This window comes from Apis cerana, linkage group LG13, assembly GCF_029169275.1.
Source record: "Apis cerana isolate GH-2021 linkage group LG13, AcerK_1.0, whole genome shotgun sequence".
NCBI lineage: Eukaryota > Metazoa > Arthropoda > Insecta > Hymenoptera > Apidae > Apis > Apis cerana.
The window spans coordinates 6,484,132-6,503,645 of record NC_083864.1 but is presented as its reverse complement, the minus strand read 5'-3'; the positions used below and the strand labels follow the sequence as shown (position 1 = coordinate 6,503,645).

The window sequence follows — 19,514 nt, the reverse complement described above, 5'->3', positions numbered from 1 at the left end:
TTAAAAGTTTCGATATTAAAAGATGGAAAAAATTAGGAACCAGTTAGACCAGAGGCTCGTTCATAACAGATGAATAAATTATCTCATAGTGGCTAGTCGACCTTGACAAGCCTCTACCATTATCATATATACGTATATGAAAGTTTTAAAACAGTTGATTTAACTCAGTTGCGTGAAATAACCGTGATTATGAAGTCTTTTGTGGAATATTCCTCAGATTGTGATTTTCCAATTGAAAATCTTCCTTATGGTGTCTTTTCTACAAAAAATAATGTAAGTAATATAAAATAATGTATATCGAATTGTAACGTTATTCGTGGAAAGTTATAGGTTATGTAAATTTTAAAAAAATATTTTTCATTGTGATATAATTATAATTCATGACATATATTCATTTGATATAGTAACGATGATGAAAAATAACTAATATATTACGCGATAAATTTTAAAAATAATTTTTTTAGCGGCGTAGCTAAAATATTTTTGGCTTATTATTAGTGCAGTAAAGCGCCATCTAGCGATTGGAATAGTAAAAATAGACTATAAAGACGCGAATATTCTAATCAATTTCAAACAAAATTAATCGTTTGAAATGTTAAAAAAATCATTTGGAATGTTTGATAAATAAACTATCATCGATAATTTTTTTAATTTGAATTTTTTTAAATTGAATTTATCAATAATACCTACTGTCAAACCACATTATCGAATGTTGGTAACATACTGTATTAAGATAAATTTCAAACCTTTTCAGCCACAAAAAAGAATAGGAGTAGCAATAGGCGAGGAAATTTTAGATCTATCTGCTATTGCGCATCTTTTTGATGGACCATTATTAAAAAACAAGCAAGATGTATTTCGTCATGATTATCTCAACGATTTTATGGCCTTGGGAAGATCCGCTTGGATAGAAGCCAGAAATAAACTTCAAGACTTGTTATCAATCAGTAATCCAACCTTGCAAGAACCCAATATTCGTTCAAAGTAAAATAAGAATTGCAATAAAAATGAAAAATAACAAAAACGTATATTTTATACGATTATTTTTTCAGTGCCTTTGTAAAACAAAATGAAGCAATAATGCATCTACCAGCAAAAATTGGTGATTACACAGATTTTTATTCCTCGATTTATCACGCCACAAATGTGGGCATCATGTTCCGTGGAAAAGAAAATGCTCTGATGCCAAATTGGTAATTAATTAGCTTTAAATTAATCAATTAATCATAATAATAATTATGATTAATTGATTACACATCCATAGGAAACATTTACCAGTTGCTTATCATGGAAGAGCGAGTTCAGTCGTCGTTTCTGGGACACCGATAAGAAGACCTCTAGGTCAAACAGTTCCGATAGAGGATGCAGATCCAGTTTTTGGCCCTTCAAGATTAGTAGACTTTGAATTGGAAGTAGCTATCTTTGTCGGAGGACCACCTACAAATTTAGGTGATGCTGTTCCAGCGTCTAAAGCTTACGATCATATTTTTGGAATGGTTACTATGAACGACTGGAGTGGTAAATTTGACGCAATTATTAATAAATAACAAAATAAAAGTACATGGTCAATTGAAAAAAAAAAAAATTACAGCAAGAGACATTCAAAAATGGGAATATATTCCATTGGGACCCTTCGGTGCAAAAAATTTTGGAACTACCATTTCTCCATGGATAGTCACTATGGAAGCTCTAGAGCCTTTTAAAGTACCCAATGTGCATCAAAATCCAACCCCATTCCCCTATTTACAACACAATGAATCTTGTAACTTTGATATTAAATTAGAAGTTGACATTAAATGTAAGCGTTTCGTAAAAAAAAAAAATTGTTATTTAGAAAAACAAGAAAAAGAAGAAATTGTGTCATACTTTTTTATTATTTTTTTCTAGCTCCAAACGGTACCGTTACAACCGTCTGTCGCAGTAACTATAAATTCCAATACTGGACACCCCAACAACAATTAGCTCACCACACCGTAACCGGATGCAATATCAATCCAGGTGATTTAATGGCTTCCGGTACGATAAGTGGCGAGGTGTGTCTCTAAAATTTTTACCCATTACCTTTTCAATTAAATCGTCGATGTCCAGATGGTAAAAAATCCTGTTACGTTTCAGGCTGCTGATTCTTTTGGCTCCATGCTTGAGCTCAGTTGGAAAGGCACTCGTCCCATACTGTTAAAAGATGGGACCAGCCGGAAGTTCCTGCAAGATGATGACGAAGTGATTATTCGCGGTATGCTCGCTACTTTCGTTTGAATAATTTAACATGTATATAGCCAGATTATTGACAATCGAGCATTGTTTTACAGGTTATTGTGTCGATGGTGGGTACAGAATTGGATTTGGATCGTGTTCGGGGAAATTGTTACCTGCTCTTACGAAATGATTTTTTTTTAATATATTAAATTTCCTATACTTTGGAAGTTAATTTAAAAACTACTTATCATTTTCACTTTTGTATATTGTATACATTTATGAATAAAATAGATAGTGAATAAAAAATTATATATATAGTATATTAATATATATATAATATTATTGTTGGAATGTATGATGGAAATAAAATTCGATTGAATGAAAATTATGTTAACAACGTTGCGATGGAACATACTGTGATATAAAATAACTGGAATATCGATCCGTAAAAATAGTGAATTCGATCAATAAAGACAGCAGTACAGGTGCAGGTTGAACGTAAGTATCAACGAAACATGGCTGGTATGCTGTTAAAGTGAGTAAAATCCGATGAGATTTCGTTTATTTAACAATTTTTATTCGTAGATAAATAAAATAATGCACAAAAATTGTTTTTCGCACTTTTTTTTTACTTAAAAAAATATAATATCTATCATACAGTTGACATATTACGTAATTTATATTAAAAGAGGTCAGAAATCAGATCAATAATGTCAATGATATAGCACTATAATAATATCAGTAAACTAGAACTATCCATTTACCTTGACATAATTAATTTTCCTCGGTAATTTAATTTCTAATTTTATGAACAGTCATACATTTCAAATTGTACAGTCATAATACTTTACTATGTTCTTAAATTATGTTTTTAAATTCCAATAAATTTTATGATAATCTAATTCAAAACTGTGCATATATTTTTAATAATATTCAAACTTTATTGAACAATCATATAATGGTAAATCATTGTACTGTAATAAAAATTCTTTTTGAAAAAGAATATATTCTTTATTTTAAACATAAAAAATATAATTTTTTTGTACTTTAAATGACTTTAAATGACCTTAATATGATCTTAAATAATTTTGAAATAAACTTAAAGAACAAATTTTTTAGAAGTTTGCATACTTTGGAGGCGTTAGACGAACCAACAGCAAAATGGAACGTTCCTTTAAACGATGGAAATCATGTAATAGAATTCGAACATGGTACAGCGACAGGTCGTCGATTGGTAAGAATAGATGGGAAAGAAATATTTCACAGAGATTGGATGTTCAATCTAGTTGGAGACGAAGTCTTCATGTTCAATGGTAACAAATTCGTGATTAGAATCGATCCAATTCCTGGTAAGTATATATTTTACATTAATCACACGTATCGTTCAATTAAACGATCTCACTCTTTAAATAAATTACATAGGTTTAAAATATTCTTACACATTGTGGGTGAATGGCAAGACTTACAAACATTTTGTGAGATCGCAGTCAAAAATTTTGGAAACCTGGTTGGCTAAAGTTAAAAATGAAGAATACAGAATAGTGCTAGGTAATAATGCTTCCTTCTCGATAATAAAAAAGATTATTAGTAAAAAAGAAATAACAATATACGTTTTATAGATAAGCAAACGCAGAACGTTTGGGTTAATAGAGAACAGGTTGAAACAGAGGTAAAAAAAAATGATTTCTCTTATAAGTAAAATAAATTATAATTAAAATTGTTTACTTTAGAATGAATTTACCGATGATGGCGCAGAAATTCTATTCTCGGTAGGCGATATTCCAGCAACAATTAGAACTTATAGTTCTGGACAAAAAGATATTGGAATAATATATTCTTTATATATCGATGACATAGAGATCGAAAAAGAAACTCTACTAAAAGAAGATGAAGAAATATAACCGGATACACGATGAATTTATTTGATAATTATGTTTTTATTGTTTCACGTACCATAAAAATTTATTACACATTGTACATAATATACAACGAATCACTATGCAATAAAATCATTGAAATAATTTAATTAATTGTGAATCAAACTTTGCAATTAAAATCTTGAACACAGCAAAGAAAGAAAATTTCAGTTCTATTCAGGTCATAAGTAATAAAAATTCTAACCCTAGTTCTATTTTCATCCCAGATTTTTTCCCCGGATTTCTTTAAACGAATCATTAATCACAATGTCTCTGTCAATACGAGAAAGTATAATCAGCATCGGATCTCGAATGCTCCAAAGACACATAGAGGAAGACGTACATTACGATGGTGCGTGCCAATTAAATATCATAGATCAATGTTCCTCATTTTAACCTAATCTTCGATCGATTATAGTAATGACCATCGACGAGTTGCAGGAAATGCGAGAAAATTTGTTACAACAAATCTGGATGTTGACTTTAGAGAACGATATTTATGAACGATACTTGTCACGTCAGGATCCTCACAGTCTAAAAGGTAAAGAATAATTATTTCCTCTTAAAAACAAATATTAACAAATTTAAATCTCGCATCTCACAAAATTCACAAAACGATAAAAATTTTTAAAAATCAAGTCATAAAGGCTATCCTCGAGAGAGAAAAGATCACTCGAAGAATGACAGCGCACTTGATACCAAGAGCAATGTCGCATGTAAGCTTTCGGGAGAGTTTATTCAATATACACGATCCGGGAAGGCTAAGTCCAACCGTGCACAGCGCGTCTTCCCGATCACCATCCATAACGCGATTTAGAACGTCGAGTGTCGTAACATTGACCGAAGGAGCAAAGTTAGAGAACTTATTTAAACGATTATCTATTTCTTCTATCTCTTCTTATTTCGTTATTTCACGCATCAGAATCCCGATACCTCATCGTATAGTAATGGCGAAGAAGGAAATAGAGGAATTGAAGAAGAAATTGGATATTTTGCAAATGTATGTGAGAAAGAGGAAAATGGACTTGAAGGCTCACATAGACGAGATCGAAATACGGATCAATGAGATCCAAGAGGCGAAGGAGGATTTCGAAGTGGAAGTGGTTACGGAAGGCGTGGATCGATTGACAGGCAAGATACCTGCCGAACGACTGATCAGGTGATTGCGCGTGTGATCGGAACGTGTTGCAACGTGTTGTGAATACGTTTTGTTTTTTACGCGTGGGATCTCGCGAAGATTCATCGAGGAATGGCTGAAATCGGCGAGCACGATACTGGAGAGGCTGAGATTGAAGACGGCCACTGTAAAGCTTCAGATCAAAAGGGCCAGACTGCAACTTGCACAGAGGAAAGAGCTCGGGGAGATGCTTCACGTCATCGATTTCGAGAAATTGAGGATCGAGAATCAGGATTTTGCAAAGTTGCTCGAGGAGAAGAATCTTTATGTGATCGATATGAAGAAGATCGCAGGTGATTGATCGAGAGAGATCTGTTACGGAGATTGGGTATATATTTTCTGTTCGTAACAGGTTATTACCACTTGAAATTGACGCAACACAAGCAGAAACTGAACGATTTATCGGTAAAATTGAAGGAATTAAAGGAGGAGACCATGTTGAAACAGAAACAGATCGAGGAGATAAATACTGAGTATGATATTTACGCGAGCCAAGTGAAGCGGCAACAGAAAAAATTGACGCAATTGTTGAATTTCACGGAGAATCATACTGTAAAAATTTACATAATCTTATTTTTCCTTCCGATAAAATACGTATAGGTTGGTGGCAATACATATAAGGTAATATCATATTTTTTTTAGGCACCTGATATTTTAGACTTTATCAAACTTCAAGAAGAATACGTGGAATTAGAGAAATCTTATAAATTATTGCAGAGACGTAGGAATATAGAAAAGATAATATTCGAAGAATATAAGAAGCAAACAATATGGAAGAAGAAAAAATAAAAAAGAGGCAAAAAGTAGATTTATTTAAAACATTTACCTAGTTTTCCTATCATTGCAGTATCTAAAATCATTTCCACTATTCGAACGCAAAACGTTTCTTTGTTGGGAGCTAGGGATGCAATTATATCTGTAAAAGAATTACGATGGTCTAGTACCGTCACTGGTTACGCCACCGGATAATTGGAGTTACGGTGCTTGTTTAGAAGACGAAGGAAGCTTGAAACGATCGTCCACTTTCCATGACAATATATACTTTCCATAAAACGAATTATTTGAAAAAAATTTTTTTAAACGCAACGACGATTTAATAATTTTATTTTTTGATCCAGAAGTTCAATTTTTTATATATTTTACCCTCAATGGTAAAATCTTTTAACATTTTAATAACAATACTTCTTTCAAAATTTTTGCAATAAAAAATTTTATCAAAATAAATTTTACTAAAATAATTAAAATAAAAGTTATCATTCTCGAAAGTGGGATGAATTCACAATTTTTGAACATCATTGTTGAAACGATCATCAATAATTTCATTCAATTCACTTTTTCATAAAGATCCCTCGTTAGAGATTCTTGTTTCGGTTCTCTGATTTTTTTTTTTTACAAAAGAAACGAAGACTTCCATCCATTTCCCATTTCCATTCCAAATTGCATTCATGCATTGTTGTAAACGCATTAAGAAACTAAAATCGGGTTGAAGATGGGAGGATTTTGGCGTGTGCCACGGTATGTTGGATGGTCACGCTTCACGCACTGACGATGCCTGTCCCTTCCTCTTTTCGCCCGTGGAATATCCGTCCCGGAAGACCATGTCTCTCTTTCTGAATCTGGTGATTCAGTTTCGCGACGACAATCGACGATCGACGTACCGATTGTTCGATCAATTGCTGATCGAACTAGTGAATAGTATTTATCGAAATTTTTTTCGAAAAATTTAAATAATACTTTTTTACTTATTTGAAAGAGGAGTTGAAGATATCTTCATCAAATTTGATGAAGTTATACATGTGTGGTATACGATATAAAAAATTATCAAATCAAATCAAAAGTTATAAAAGGAAGTGAAAACTAGATTTTATGTATTAATCATTGTGAAAAAGAAAATTTATATTTCTTCTTCATCAATCTTGTTTAAAATATAATTTAAAAAAAAGAATAAAAAAAATAAAAAGTAGACGCATTAGTGAAATGATAAGAATAATATGCTCAGTGGTGCATGAAGAATCGATTAGTCAACATCCTGACTTTCTAATTCCATTTTATTTCCCGTGAGGATGAAAAACGATTTCGAGAACCATCCACGACTTTTTCTATTTATTTGATTGATTTTTGGTTCTATTTGAATGATGGTAAAGATGATGATCGTAAGAAAATTAATCGGTATCTTGATCGTTTGCTCTCTGATGCAAGGAAGCTTCAACAAATATTTAGAGGTAAATATAATATTAATTCAATGTTTTCTACTTCATTGTCGTTCGTAAATCGTTAACGGTATTTGGAGATGATATACTTTGATAAAAGCTTGCCTACTTGACACGGTTGGAGAAAGATTCATTATACCCTCAAGGATATTAGGCCAAATTCGTATTTAAAATTCTAATTAGTCATGCATCACATAATAGCACTATCTAGGCCAGAAGAGAATGATTTTCACGCTTAACAAATAGTGTTGCACAATTTTATTACATTGTTGTTTGGTTACATGAAGTAGAACGTGATCGAACGTATTAAAATCCCTTTCATCTTTCTTTGAATTTAATTCAGGGTATGAACGTGAATTTAGGGGATGCTTTGCAGTTTCTTAGAGAATATGACAATGAAGCTTCTGCGATGTGTACAAGAGTAATAACTGCGCAATGGAATTTTGCGACGAATGTCACTGAAGAGAATCGTCGAAGAATGGTAAACTATTAACTATTAAATACAAAATTCTAATAAAAATTTAATCTCCAAAAATCGTTATTTATATATATATTTATATTTCTTTATCTATCGTAGATAGAGGAACAATCTTTGAAATTGAAATTTGACCGAATTTCATGGAGGAAGGCTGTAAGTTTTGCTTGGAGTCGAATAGGAGATCCCTTCGCTCAAAGGGAACTCAAAATGATTGCTATAAAAGGACGAAATTCTTTGACTGATGACAAATTTAATGAGGTAAATATTAAGATATTATGATAGTCAATTGAAAGATTAAAAAAAATCGTTAATATTTTCAGTTACACAATCTTATATTGGAAATGAAGGAAATATACGCGAGAACACGAGTGTGTCCTTACAGAACTATAGAAGCAAATTGCGATCTAAGTTTGGATCACGGTTAGTTTCTACATCAAGTTTAAAGTAGAAGATAAATCGATATAAAAATATCAAATAACTGTATTCACATTTTTTTTCAGATGTGAATAAGGCAATGGCAAAATCGAAAAACTATGATGAATTGTTATATTATTGGCATGCTTGGCACGAAGCCACTGGGCCTCAATTGAAAAACAAATACATAAGATATGTTCAGTTAGCGAATCAAGCCGCTAGATTAAATGGTGATAGAATAAAATTATATTTAAACGTGTACATATAAATATTTATTCTAAAAACTTTCTCTTTTCAAGAATATCTTTCGATCTAGGATTTCAGGATGCTGGTGATCAAATGAGAGAATTCTTCGAAGAAGAATATTTCCAACAGAACACAGCGGATGTAATGTCCGCGATTATGCATTTGTACAAAAATCTCTTCACTTATGTGAGGACAAAATTATTCGAAAGATACGGGGACAAAGTGAGAAAGGATGGACCACTTCCGGCGCATATCTTTGGGAACATGTGGGCCCAAAATTGGGAAGAACTTTACGATCTGGTGCAACCGTTTCCGGCAAGTAAGAAACTTGATGTCACTTTGGAGATGATGATTCAAAGTTTCACGTCTTTAAGGTAATATTTATTCACACATTTAAATAAATTGATATTTAATTTTATCATTAATTGATATTCAAAAAAAAGAAAAAATTAAATAAGATTGAAAAATATTGAAGGATGTTCCAAATAGCAGAGGAATTTTTTACTTCACTCGGTATGAAACCAATGCCTCCTGAATTTTGGAGATTCTCCTTGTTTGAGAAACCTATCGACAGAGATGTAAAATGTTCTCCTAGCGCTTGGGATTTTTGCAATAGAATCGATTACAGGTATTTATCACTACTAATTGATTATATTACAATTTTACTTATTGAAATTTCATTTTACAGGATAAAGCAATGTACGAGAGTCACGATGGAAGATTTACTATCGGCTCATCACGAAATCGCTCGATTACAATATTATTTGCAGTATCGAGATCAACCATTATTATTTAGGAACGAGGCAATTCCAGGTGACGAGAAACATCATCAATCTAGTAATGAAAGTTGAATGACTGAATGAATATTAATTTCACGACTGTAAATTAGGATTTTTCGAGGCAGTCAGCGATGCAATCGAACTCTCAGTGTTCACGCCTCAACATTTAAGTAAACTCGAATTACATGACAATACTACGGATGATTATGGAAGCGATATCAACTTCTTAATGCTAATGGCGCTTCGTAAAATTGCCTATATGCCATTTGCTTACATAGTCGATGAGGTTTCGCAATATTTTATTTACAAATACGATATCTTTATTGAAATCGATATATAAAATTTGTATTTGTATTATGTTAAAAGTGGAGATGGTATGTATTCAACGAGGGTGTTGCGGATATGACGAACAAATGGTGGGAATTAAGGTTACAATACCAAGGAATTGTTCCACCAGTACCACGATCGGAAAGAGATTTCGATCCTGGTTCAAAATATCATGTACCAGCTGATGCTCTTTACGCCAAGTATTCAATTTTCATTACAGTTATAATGCAGTTTAATAAATCCCAATATTGATACGACTTTATTTTTAGATATTTTGTTGGTGTTGTTTTGCAATTTCAATTGTTCGAATCTTTATGTGAAATAGCAGGCCACACTGGTGATCTACACACCTGTGATTTTTACAGATCACGAGAAGCTGGAAGATTATTATCGTGCGTGATAAATTATTACGTGACGATAGATAAAAATTAAAAAAATATATCTTATTTCTTTTTTTTATTTCTTTAGCGATGTATTATCGATGGGTTCATCTAAACCTTGGAAAGATGTTATACGTCAAATGACAAGGGGAAGAACAAACAGAATGGATGCTGGAGCTATATTGAGATATTTCGAGCCCTTAAATCAATGGTTGAAACGACAAAATGAAATGGAACCGGTTGTCGGATGGATTACAAATCGCGACGATACAGGTAAATATAAAAATAATAAAAAAGACTATATTCTATAAAATATATATATAGCTATAATTGTTCTATAATTTATTTCAGCGTTATTTTTTCACTGGTACCAAAATAACGCTCGAAAAATCACCTCGCAATTATTTCTTCCATTGGTTTTAATTATTTCGCAAGTTCTAATGTATTAACAAATAAATATAGATTGAAATATCATTGTACATATAAAAAAAATTATGTAAATATCTTATGAAGTCTTTAAAACAAAATTTATGTAATCAAAGATAATTATATTTTATGTATATGTACTAGCAATTGATGCCAAAAATCAGCATATTTATATATTATATTAAAATGTTCCCATAATGTTTTGTATTGTAAATTTATTTATAAATATTCTGAATCAATCTTATTGCTATTAAAAATAATAACCAACAGTTGTTTATGAAGTTCCCTGACAAAATATCTTAGCAAACATGGCGGTCGCCTATATATCGATGCGTAGCTCGGTAGATGGCTCAGCTGTCGATGATTGTGTTCCGATCATCAAACAGTCTTTTACAATATACGACATAGAAAACATGTGAGTTTTTTTTTGCTAATATATTTACGTAATTTTTATTAATAACAACGTAAGTCAACGCCGCCAGAACATAAAAATCATCCGGTAAGTTGTTCTGTTCAATTTATCTGCGTAAAACGTGTGAATCGAAAGAATCAATATTATAATTGTCTCGCAGCACGAACAACAGGATTTTGTTGGTTAGAAATATCAACACTCGTCTTTAAAAAATGGATATGATTTTTTGCCGGGGCATGAGATTTGCATCTACTTTAGGATTTACTCCTATACTGACGACAAAAAATTTCTTAGAAACAACGCGTTTTATACAATATACGAATTCAGGACGTTGGAGATTTAAACTTTTCGGTAGGTTAACGCGTAAAGTTATTACTTTGACAATGATTCAAATATACGAGACAAGATGATATCGTCAATTTCAGAAAAGCATCTACATTATAGAAATTTGTCATGCAATTATGTCCCGTTTTTCAATCGTATTAAAGCGTATGAAATCCCATATAAGCATAAATTTACTAAGAACATTCTGGTGGCGCGATATTATAACTTGAACGCTAGTAAAAGGAATATTCCGAAGGTAGAACCGGCAAAAAAAGTAACAGTGTTTGCGAAAATGAAGCAAATGACGAAGGACTACTGGCATGTTTTAATACCAGTTCATATAATTACTTCTATAGGTTGGATGGTCTCGTTCTATTTTATAATTAAAAAGTAAGCTTTGTTATATGGTATTTGTATGGTAAGTTACACAATCACACTACTTTGCTATATCTACTTTTTCAGTGGTGTGGATATTACATACGTTATGGAACTTATGCATTTTAGTAAGAAATATGTAGAAGTGGTAAAAAACTCAGATGTTGGAAATTGGGCATTAGCATATCTTCTTTATAAAATATTCACACCTCTTAGATATACCATCACTATAGGTAATTAAAGACTTATGTATTAAATTTACGATTACGAAAAATGAATAATAATACATTCGTATATGACATATAGGATGTACAACAATGGCAATTAGACAACTTAGCAAATCGGGAATTGTAAAACCCCTGTCATTTGGTAAACAATCACATATGGTATGCAAATATAATTATATTTAAATTTTTTTTTATTTAATCTAAGATTTAAAACCCAATTTACTATTTCCAATTAAAACTGATATATATAAATTATTTCTTACATGCCTTCTTGATGTAGTCTGCATATGAAATTGTGTGTAGGTTTACTTTTTTTTATTATCAGAAATTAGAATTTATTTTTATTTTTATTTATCTCTATTATTATTTTTCTGCCTGTCTTAAATTTTACGCTATTTTTATATTTAGGGTATCTAATTTTATATTTCTTCGTATGTAACATGTACCCTATGTTGTAGACAGCAGAATCAAGTAAAACAACAAAAACAGGATTCAAAACGATAGAACGAAGTACGGAACCTCCGAAAACATAACGAATAGATAAGACGAAGCTGTTTAATCAATGGATAAAAATATATAAATCCGAAAACCTGGATGATCGGGTGGATGTATATTAATTCTTGTAAATGTGTAAACGTTATGATGTTACGATAAAAGAAAAATCTTGTATGTAATATTATACAAAAGATAATGTATAACTCCTTTACCTTTAAATCTTAAAAATGAACTAAGGCTGGTCAGATATATCTTTCTTTATTGAACGGATGTTTTTTTACTTTACATACCGTGCATACATTTAAATAACATTGTACTTTTCATCTACAATACACGCAACTTATCATCAGCCTATGTTATCTACACGCAGAAGTATTTATTAATCAGATATAGAGAAGCTTTTTTTTGGCAGCACATTTTGTGCGTTGTAGCATCTTAAAATTCTATTCATCTTTAATATATCGAATATTCCTAAATTCAAATATTAAGATTTATATAAATTTCCAACAATAACATTATGATTGTATTATTAAAATTCCTGAGTAATAATCATAAACGTCAAAGAGTATTAAATGAAATTTTTGATAATAATTGTAAATAGTAATTGATATATGATGTATTGTCGTAATAAATACTGTTAACAAACGCGATACATCGAATATGGTAATAATACGGTATATTTATTGTAGACCATCATACCGAGGCGAATCCAAATTCTTAATTGTAAAAAAAGGAAAAAACGGACACGATCTGATAAAATTGTGCACATACTATATACACGAACTAAAATAAGGAATCATTGCTTAACGACGATGTAATTATTATGCTAATATATCACAGTTGCCTGCGCAACTCGTTCATCCTAACGAGATTACTGCATTGTCGCAGTACCTTAAACAAAATAAATAAGAGCACATATATTAAATATACCGTTAACTTATATTAATAGCTGTCAATGGAAAATTGTTTCTTGTAGATCGCAAGGATATATACGTATATTGTTAAAAAAGATCAAACATCGACCTGACTATAAAATCTAAATGATCCCAAGAGGCAGTGTATGTATAAAGGCGTTTTAAGCTTATAGATATCGTCTGCAGTCAATATACATGCATCGTTCTTATACATACTATATTAATTATTGTATCTATATATATATATATATCCAACAAGACTCTTTCTATTGTTTTCAGATATATATTCTCGATATAGACTGCAGACTCGATATAGATCTGCAGACAATTTCTGTAAGTATCTACGCGCCTTAAATATTTCAATTCTGTATCCAGTCTTGCTAGGTTATGTCAACGTCTCACGTTATAGAGGAACAATAAAGCTATATTATTTTCATAGATATAGATTAATCATATTGCATAAATATTAACATCTGTGTTTTCTACGAATTTCTACTTTGTAAACTTTTGATACTTTGATAGACATACGTAAGTTTTATATTATTAATTAGGTCGGTTTGTTTAATCAGTTCTTATGATATTCATCATTGGATGATCGATACGCGAGCGCAGTTCAATTTTAAACATTCAATTTAAAATTTGTTAACTTAACTTATCCCATAAATTGATAGCTAGCTGATACTGGCTGTGGTGCCCTGGGTTGCGTGTGGGATATGCGTTGGATGTGGCACGCACGACACATAAGTCTACCATCGAGTGGGTAGCATCGTTTGTCCGGTTCATCGGTCAATTGCATGCCACAATCTTCACAAACGTAACAATCTACGTGGAAATCTTTGTCCATGGAAACGACTCTTACGGTTTCCTCTGTGCCCTGAAAAGCAAGATCTCTCATTATTCAAAATCGCGTCTATTTATAGAAGAAATTATATCACAAAAATGAAATTACTTACTTCGACTGGAGTGATTCCTTTACCACAGGAAGCACATTTTGGTGCGAACATTCTGTGGTAATCGTTTACGCAATAGATTTTATTATCAACATCCACGGTGAAGGGAACACCGTCAAGACATTCGTTGCAAACGCAACATCTAAAGCATCCTGGATGATAGGACTTCCCCATTGCTTGTAATATCTATGGACAAGGGAATACTCGGTTAATTACCAACATAAGTCATCTTAATATCGTCGACTTAATTACCATTTCCATGATGAGGTGACCGCAGATTGCGCATTTCTCGGCGGTTTGTTGGAAGCCAGAATACTACAGACAAAACGTTCTATGAGCTACGTCATCGTATCACGCGTCCATCGCAATTAGTGTCTTACGTACCAGATAATCTTCCTCACAGTATACCCTTCCGTGAACATTATAAAATGCTTTGCCACGTAACGCTCTTCCACACGAACAGCATATAAAGCAATTTGTGTGATAAAGGTTCCCCATGGCTTGGCAGGCTTGGCCAGCTCCAGTAACTTTTTCACCGCATGTATGACAAATACCTGACAGAAAATATCAACGTATACTTTACAGATATCGCGTCAAAACCATATGACAATATTTTCTTCATGGCAATAAACCCCTGAACTATTTTTGGAATTGTGCGAGTGCCTTGTCAACCATAACTCTATAGTTCGGTCGCATTGGCAGCGTTTAAAAATACCCCCATCGATACTCGACAATGAGATCCGCTCTTCAGGGTCGATAACTGTCAGAAACATAGGCTAATGGCACGATATAGAGGAACTAGCTGGAAGAAACGCACTTACAACTATCAATGGGTAATACCGGCCCTGCCATTCCCACCACAGAAATCCTTTATCCCTCATTCACCGTTCGTGACACTTGCAGTTTCGATTCAATAGTTCGGTTTCACTAGGCCAGTCTCGCTCGAACTAGAATCCGCCAACGAGTCGGACTAGTCTATCTATAACAAGATTACTTTACCGCGGCGAGCGCGACCTGGCCACGGTTGTTTGCCGTGTATAGGACGTTACACGAAGAATAGTAACTCGTACACAAAAACGAAGAGGAGTACAAACTAAGCTCAACCTAAACGCCAGGCTACCTCTCGACTCAACATTGGCTCGCTCAACTGAAGTTCCTATCCACTCGCGCGGATCTTTCAGTTCCTCTTTGCCTCGTGTTTAAGCTACGTTCAAATAAAATCTAGACCACTATCGTGTATGAATAATTCTGAAAATACTGGTTTTAAAAAAAAATGTTAGGAAACCGAATATAGGCATGGACGAAAGTAATTTGCATCGAATGCATGCTTATCTACATTGATAAGTGTTTCACGATTGTATAATTTTTCGAAATTATTAAAATAAGAAAACGTGAAACTTTATTTTTAACGTGTGACAAAATATTTTAGAAATTTTAAATAAGTAATGTTATAAATCTCTTCGTCGATTATGATGTGGAGGATAAATCATTGATATTTCTGCACCGTTATTATTTGAAGGTTCTATCTTTATATTCGTGCAATATTTTTCATTGAAATATCGAATAATTGATTTCAAAAGAGAATAGACTTCGAGCAAAATGCCCAATGTGAACATCACCTTACGTTGCATCGATACTCACGTATAATACAAGGGAGAAATGATATATGTATGCGTGTATCTTAACATACGCATGTAACGCGCACACTTGCGGTGCTTCATGTAGGTGCTAAGACACGTAGGTGGAAACGAATGGGCAGAGAGTGAATGTCAACGAAACGTCGTTGTTAAAAAGTTTCGCGACACACTGAAACTTGACTCCATTTTCCGAAACCGGTCTAACCAAGGAGGGAACTTGCGCCGTGGGAATTGGCACGGTACCCCTGCTAGTTTTTTATTCCTTCTCGGAATCGGCTGCAAATTATGGATCGGAACGTGTCGGAAATTAAGTCCCCTAATGATGGAATTATGCGAAATTATCGCATTTTTGATCTGTTTAAACATATTACATCAATATTGCTGGAAAAACGGATCACGATAATCGGTAAGAATAAATGAATATTGTTCCTAATAAAGATGATGCAACGAGAAAGTTTGGATCCAACAACAGATTTAAAGATATCGGTGGAATATCTTTGTGAACGTTCGACGATTGTTTTGGTATTGTTCGATTCTTACCAAAGTATTCCCCTTCTTCTTCTTGCTTTTCCATCTCCTCCTCGAGTTGTCTCGTCAACTCTTCTATTTTTCTCTCCGCTTCGGTGGGCCCCTGCAAGAAATAAATCACATCCCGCGTTGTGATCGGTCGGGTGACAAATGGTGCCATAGATCGAGATAGGATTTCGTCATAGGGACACATAAATTTGCATACTGTTACAAACAACGTTTCAAGAGGAAAAAAGAGAAAAGTCGATACATAGGGTATATTACATGCATCGCGGGAATGCGTACACAGTCTATGAATAAAATATTGCACGGTAACTATACAGCGTTTGTCAGGAGCTGACAATTTACAATGTGTGATTCAGCGCGAGTTCGAAGAAAGGACTCGTCACGAATCGTAAAATATCGCATTTCTTTTCCAACGATGCCAAAAGTCCTCGAAATTCATGCCAATTTTTTTTTTTTTTTTTTTTTTTTTTTTCTTTAACAAATCATGAAAGAAAATATTTTTCGAATTGTTTGAAACAGTATATCCATCTAGGCAGACGGCTAATCTTATCGTCACATAGGTCAGTCATTACGTAAAATATTGGCGATAACGATTGACATTCGTGACATCATCGTTTAAGTATGAAAAGAAACGCAAAATTTTTTATAACTTGTTTATAACTTGAACGGGATGAGAATGACAAAAAAATATACAATTTTTTTATTTTTTCTCCAACAATAATTTCTAGAAAATCATCGGAATACATTGTATAAATAAAATGTTAGTTGTTATAGCTTTTATATTAAATCAGTATGCAAATAGATCAGTATGCTTGGCAATCGGCCAACACAAATCGAAAGCAATGATGCGTTCTCGTAACCCAATTAATATGATTGTAGCGATACATTGTGGACTGATTTTACAAAGAAAAAAAGTAGAAAATACATTTATTAAAAAATTATTATATTAATTGGAGAAATTGGAGACAAGTTTCATATATTAATTTTTTTATGTTATAGTTCCTTACGGAAGGTCTCGGTGGTATGACATTGTAGGGTAGTAATCCCTTGCCAGATGGTTTCATTGGTGGACTGACTGACTTTCTTTCCTCTGGTTCAGGTTCGGATGGCCTTTGTAGCACAGGTACGCCAGCGTTTAAAAAGACAGGACCGGCCACACCACTGGTCACTCCTGGAGGGAGACTGGTAATTCTAGGTCCATGAATATTTGGATCAGATTCTGTAGTGGTAGGTGTACCAGTAGTCACTGGTGTTTGTATTTGACCACGTAGAGGACTTCCGATATTATTCGTGGAAGATGGTGATACATGTCTTGGTGAATTAATCACGTTTTGTGCGACTGTATCAGATGATATTTGATTGTGAGTTGGACTTGATTTTGGAGAACCTCTTATATTATTGTTATTAGTTACAATTCTGGAATTATCATTACGGCTAGGTGAATACATAGGAGATGGTTTTGATGTTTCAGAAGGATCAGGTACTTCCTGAACAAAATTTCTGTCATTTTGTAAATTACTTAATCTTAAATGCTCTGTTGATCTATTAGAAGAATAAATTGGAGAATTTCTGGCAGGAAAATCTGCTCTAGGTTCTTGATGATGATAATTTCTTTCATTTGGTGGCAACACTCTATTTGGAGAATAACAAGGAGAATTACGGCAAGCAGATTGCTCTGCTTGCCTCACACCGTAAACAGGTGAGTTTCTAGCTTGAGTTTCTCCTGTAATATTTGCATTTGTACTTCTTGTATTTGATTCTATGTATGGTTTATAATTTTGAGGACTATCCTGACGATATTGTGGTTGTTGTACGCTCTCTATATGATTTGAAGCTCTAAATCCATGCTGTCCACTTATTGAACTATCCAGAGTACCACGATAATGATGAGGTTCTGGAGGTAAGCGGATTGGTGGAGACTCACTGTGGTAAGGAAGTCCTGATCTGGGAGAATGTTGTTGTTGTTCAGAATTATAATTAAAATTTCTGGTTGGTGTTTGTAATTCAGATGGTGGAACATAAGCACTTCTACCAGCCTGATGATCCAAAGATGAAGAAGATCCTTGTAAGTACCTTGATGTAGAGGAGTCAACACATCGTTGTAAACTTGAACCATCATAACTTTGACCACGTATATTACTTCCTCTTTGTTGTGTATATGATAAACTTTGTGTTATACCTCTCTGATTTTGCGTTTGACCTACTTTACCAGTCATGACAACATAATCACCACCATTAATTGTAGCTGGATGATAATAATTTGGTGGAACTTGTGGACCAGGTTTATTTTGTGTATTATCTGGGAAATGTACTTCTTGAATATTTTCATATACAGGAGGTGCCTCATATGGAGGTAATTCTTTTGCTGGAGATGCAGATTGGTAACGATTTCCAGTAGGCACTTGTGGTTGTGCTTTTCTAAAAGTGGGTTCATAAGATTCACTTGCTAATGAACCTCTTGGACTACTTTTAGGACTTTTTCTAGATTCCACTGGATGATAATAAGGAGGATGAGGTTGATTTTGTTGCGGATAGTAGTCAATATTTTCATATACCGGTGCTTGTTGATGACTGATACGGTTTTGATTTTGTTGCTGAGCACTGATTTGTTCCACAGGTTTTGGTGTGGCAAATCTTGATGCAGCTATTATATTTTCACGTTCATATAATTTGTAATCAGTTGTTGATTGTCTACAAGTATCAGTATTACTTTCAATGAAACTTTCAATAGCACCAACTGGTCTACCAGACACTCTGGTATCCGTTCTTGTTATGGTATTTCTTGACACGGGTACCTGGGCCTCAGGTCGTGATCCCGTGACCCTACCGGTACCCGATGCACCGCCGGCGTCAATGGGTTCATCCCCGAGTTGCAGATAACCTAGCTTTTGTACGTAAGAATCGTCGGCCGAGTTACACATTGGCAGTGATTCACAGTAAGGCGATCGATGATAAGAGAAAAAGATTTCTTGATTATTGTGCGAAAATTATATATCAATATTGTTTAAAAATAAGACTTCAAAAAAATCATTACAAAGAAATTCGACATCGTTCAACAAGCTGAATCAGCTCGGTGGTCGTCATGTCAAATCGATTT

At 33.4% G+C, this 19,514-nt stretch overlaps 7 protein-coding genes across 23 annotated transcripts; 6 read left to right on the top strand and 1 right to left on the bottom strand.

Moving 5' to 3' along the window:
- The first annotated feature begins 72 nt into the window (after positions 1–72).
- On the top strand, positions 73–2,505 carry LOC107996176 (fumarylacetoacetase). Its single transcript, XM_017054098.3, has 8 exons — positions 73–273; positions 755–984; positions 1,053–1,193; positions 1,265–1,518; positions 1,592–1,798; positions 1,888–2,033; positions 2,116–2,233; positions 2,310–2,505. Exons 1-8 carry the CDS (start codon positions 190–192, stop codon positions 2,384–2,386), a joined length of 1,257 nt encoding a protein of 418 aa, XP_016909587.2. The 5' UTR covers positions 73–189; the 3' UTR covers positions 2,387–2,505.
- A 138-nt stretch (positions 2,506–2,643) lies between these two features.
- On the top strand, positions 2,644–4,277 carry LOC107996177 (fas apoptotic inhibitory molecule 1). Its single transcript, XM_017054099.3, has 5 exons — positions 2,644–2,731; positions 3,316–3,545; positions 3,619–3,744; positions 3,816–3,865; positions 3,927–4,277. The coding sequence occupies exons 1-5, from the start codon at positions 2,712–2,714 to the stop codon at positions 4,095–4,097; spliced, it is 597 nt and encodes a 198-aa protein (XP_016909588.1). The 5' UTR covers positions 2,644–2,711; the 3' UTR covers positions 4,098–4,277.
- A 59-nt stretch (positions 4,278–4,336) lies between these two features.
- LOC107996179 (uncharacterized) lies at positions 4,337–5,275 on the top strand. Of its 2 annotated transcripts, none has more exons than XM_017054102.3 (3): positions 4,337–4,464; positions 4,531–4,653; positions 4,752–5,275. In XM_017054102.3, exons 1-3 carry the CDS (start codon positions 4,380–4,382, stop codon positions 5,273–5,275), a joined length of 732 nt encoding a protein of 243 aa, XP_016909591.3. In that variant the 5' UTR covers positions 4,337–4,379. The 2 variants fall into 2 exon arrangements, with proteins under 2 accessions (XP_016909591.3, XP_016909592.3); XM_017054103.3 differs by having other exon boundaries at positions 4,339–4,464; positions 4,554–4,653.
- Positions 5,276–5,440: 165 nt separating this feature from the next.
- On the top strand, positions 5,441–6,095 carry LOC133667173 (coiled-coil domain-containing protein 113). Its single transcript, XM_062083944.1, has 3 exons — positions 5,441–5,582; positions 5,642–5,841; positions 5,932–6,095. The coding sequence occupies exons 1-3, from the start codon at positions 5,477–5,479 to the stop codon at positions 6,076–6,078; spliced, it is 453 nt and encodes a 150-aa protein (XP_061939928.1). The 5' UTR covers positions 5,441–5,476; the 3' UTR covers positions 6,079–6,095.
- A 460-nt stretch (positions 6,096–6,555) lies between these two features.
- On the top strand, positions 6,556–10,806 carry LOC107996204 (angiotensin-converting enzyme-like). Its single transcript, XM_017054155.3, has 13 exons — positions 6,556–7,511; positions 7,843–7,980; positions 8,077–8,235; positions 8,298–8,397; positions 8,478–8,621; positions 8,708–9,011; positions 9,113–9,265; positions 9,326–9,450; positions 9,527–9,702; positions 9,783–9,943; positions 10,013–10,135; positions 10,212–10,396; positions 10,475–10,806. Exons 1-13 carry the CDS (start codon positions 7,422–7,424, stop codon positions 10,570–10,572), a joined length of 1,956 nt encoding a protein of 651 aa, XP_016909644.1. The 5' UTR covers positions 6,556–7,421; the 3' UTR covers positions 10,573–10,806.
- A 27-nt stretch (positions 10,807–10,833) lies between these two features.
- LOC107996206 (protein FAM210A) lies at positions 10,834–18,601 on the top strand. Of its 16 annotated transcripts, none has more exons than XR_009832405.1 (11): positions 10,895–11,048; positions 11,122–11,312; positions 11,387–11,675; positions 11,748–11,893; positions 11,967–12,046; positions 12,168–12,186; positions 12,350–16,289; positions 17,417–17,438; positions 17,517–18,116; positions 18,201–18,317; positions 18,426–18,601. XR_009832405.1 is itself a non-coding variant. In XM_017054159.3 (7 exons), exons 2-7 carry the CDS (start codon positions 11,174–11,176, stop codon positions 12,360–12,362), a joined length of 690 nt encoding a protein of 229 aa, XP_016909648.1. In that variant the 5' UTR covers positions 10,896–11,048; positions 11,122–11,173; the 3' UTR covers positions 12,363–12,573. The 16 variants fall into 16 exon arrangements, 3 of the variants coding, with proteins under 3 accessions (XP_016909646.1, XP_016909647.1, XP_016909648.1); XR_009832404.1 differs by having other exon boundaries at positions 18,201–18,345; XR_009832406.1 differs by having other exon boundaries at positions 17,417–17,778; positions 17,889–18,116; positions 18,201–18,345.
- LOC107996203 (LIM domain-containing protein jub) lies at positions 12,625–19,338 on the bottom strand. Its single transcript, XM_017054154.2, has 6 exons — positions 17,425–19,338; positions 16,424–16,514; positions 14,631–14,800; positions 14,499–14,561; positions 14,250–14,432; positions 12,625–14,170 (listed from the first exon to the last, which is right to left on the bottom strand). Exons 1-6 carry the CDS (start codon positions 19,336–19,338, stop codon positions 13,949–13,951), a joined length of 2,643 nt encoding a protein of 880 aa, XP_016909643.2. The 3' UTR covers positions 12,625–13,948.
- Between the last annotated feature and the right edge of the window lie 176 nt (positions 19,339–19,514).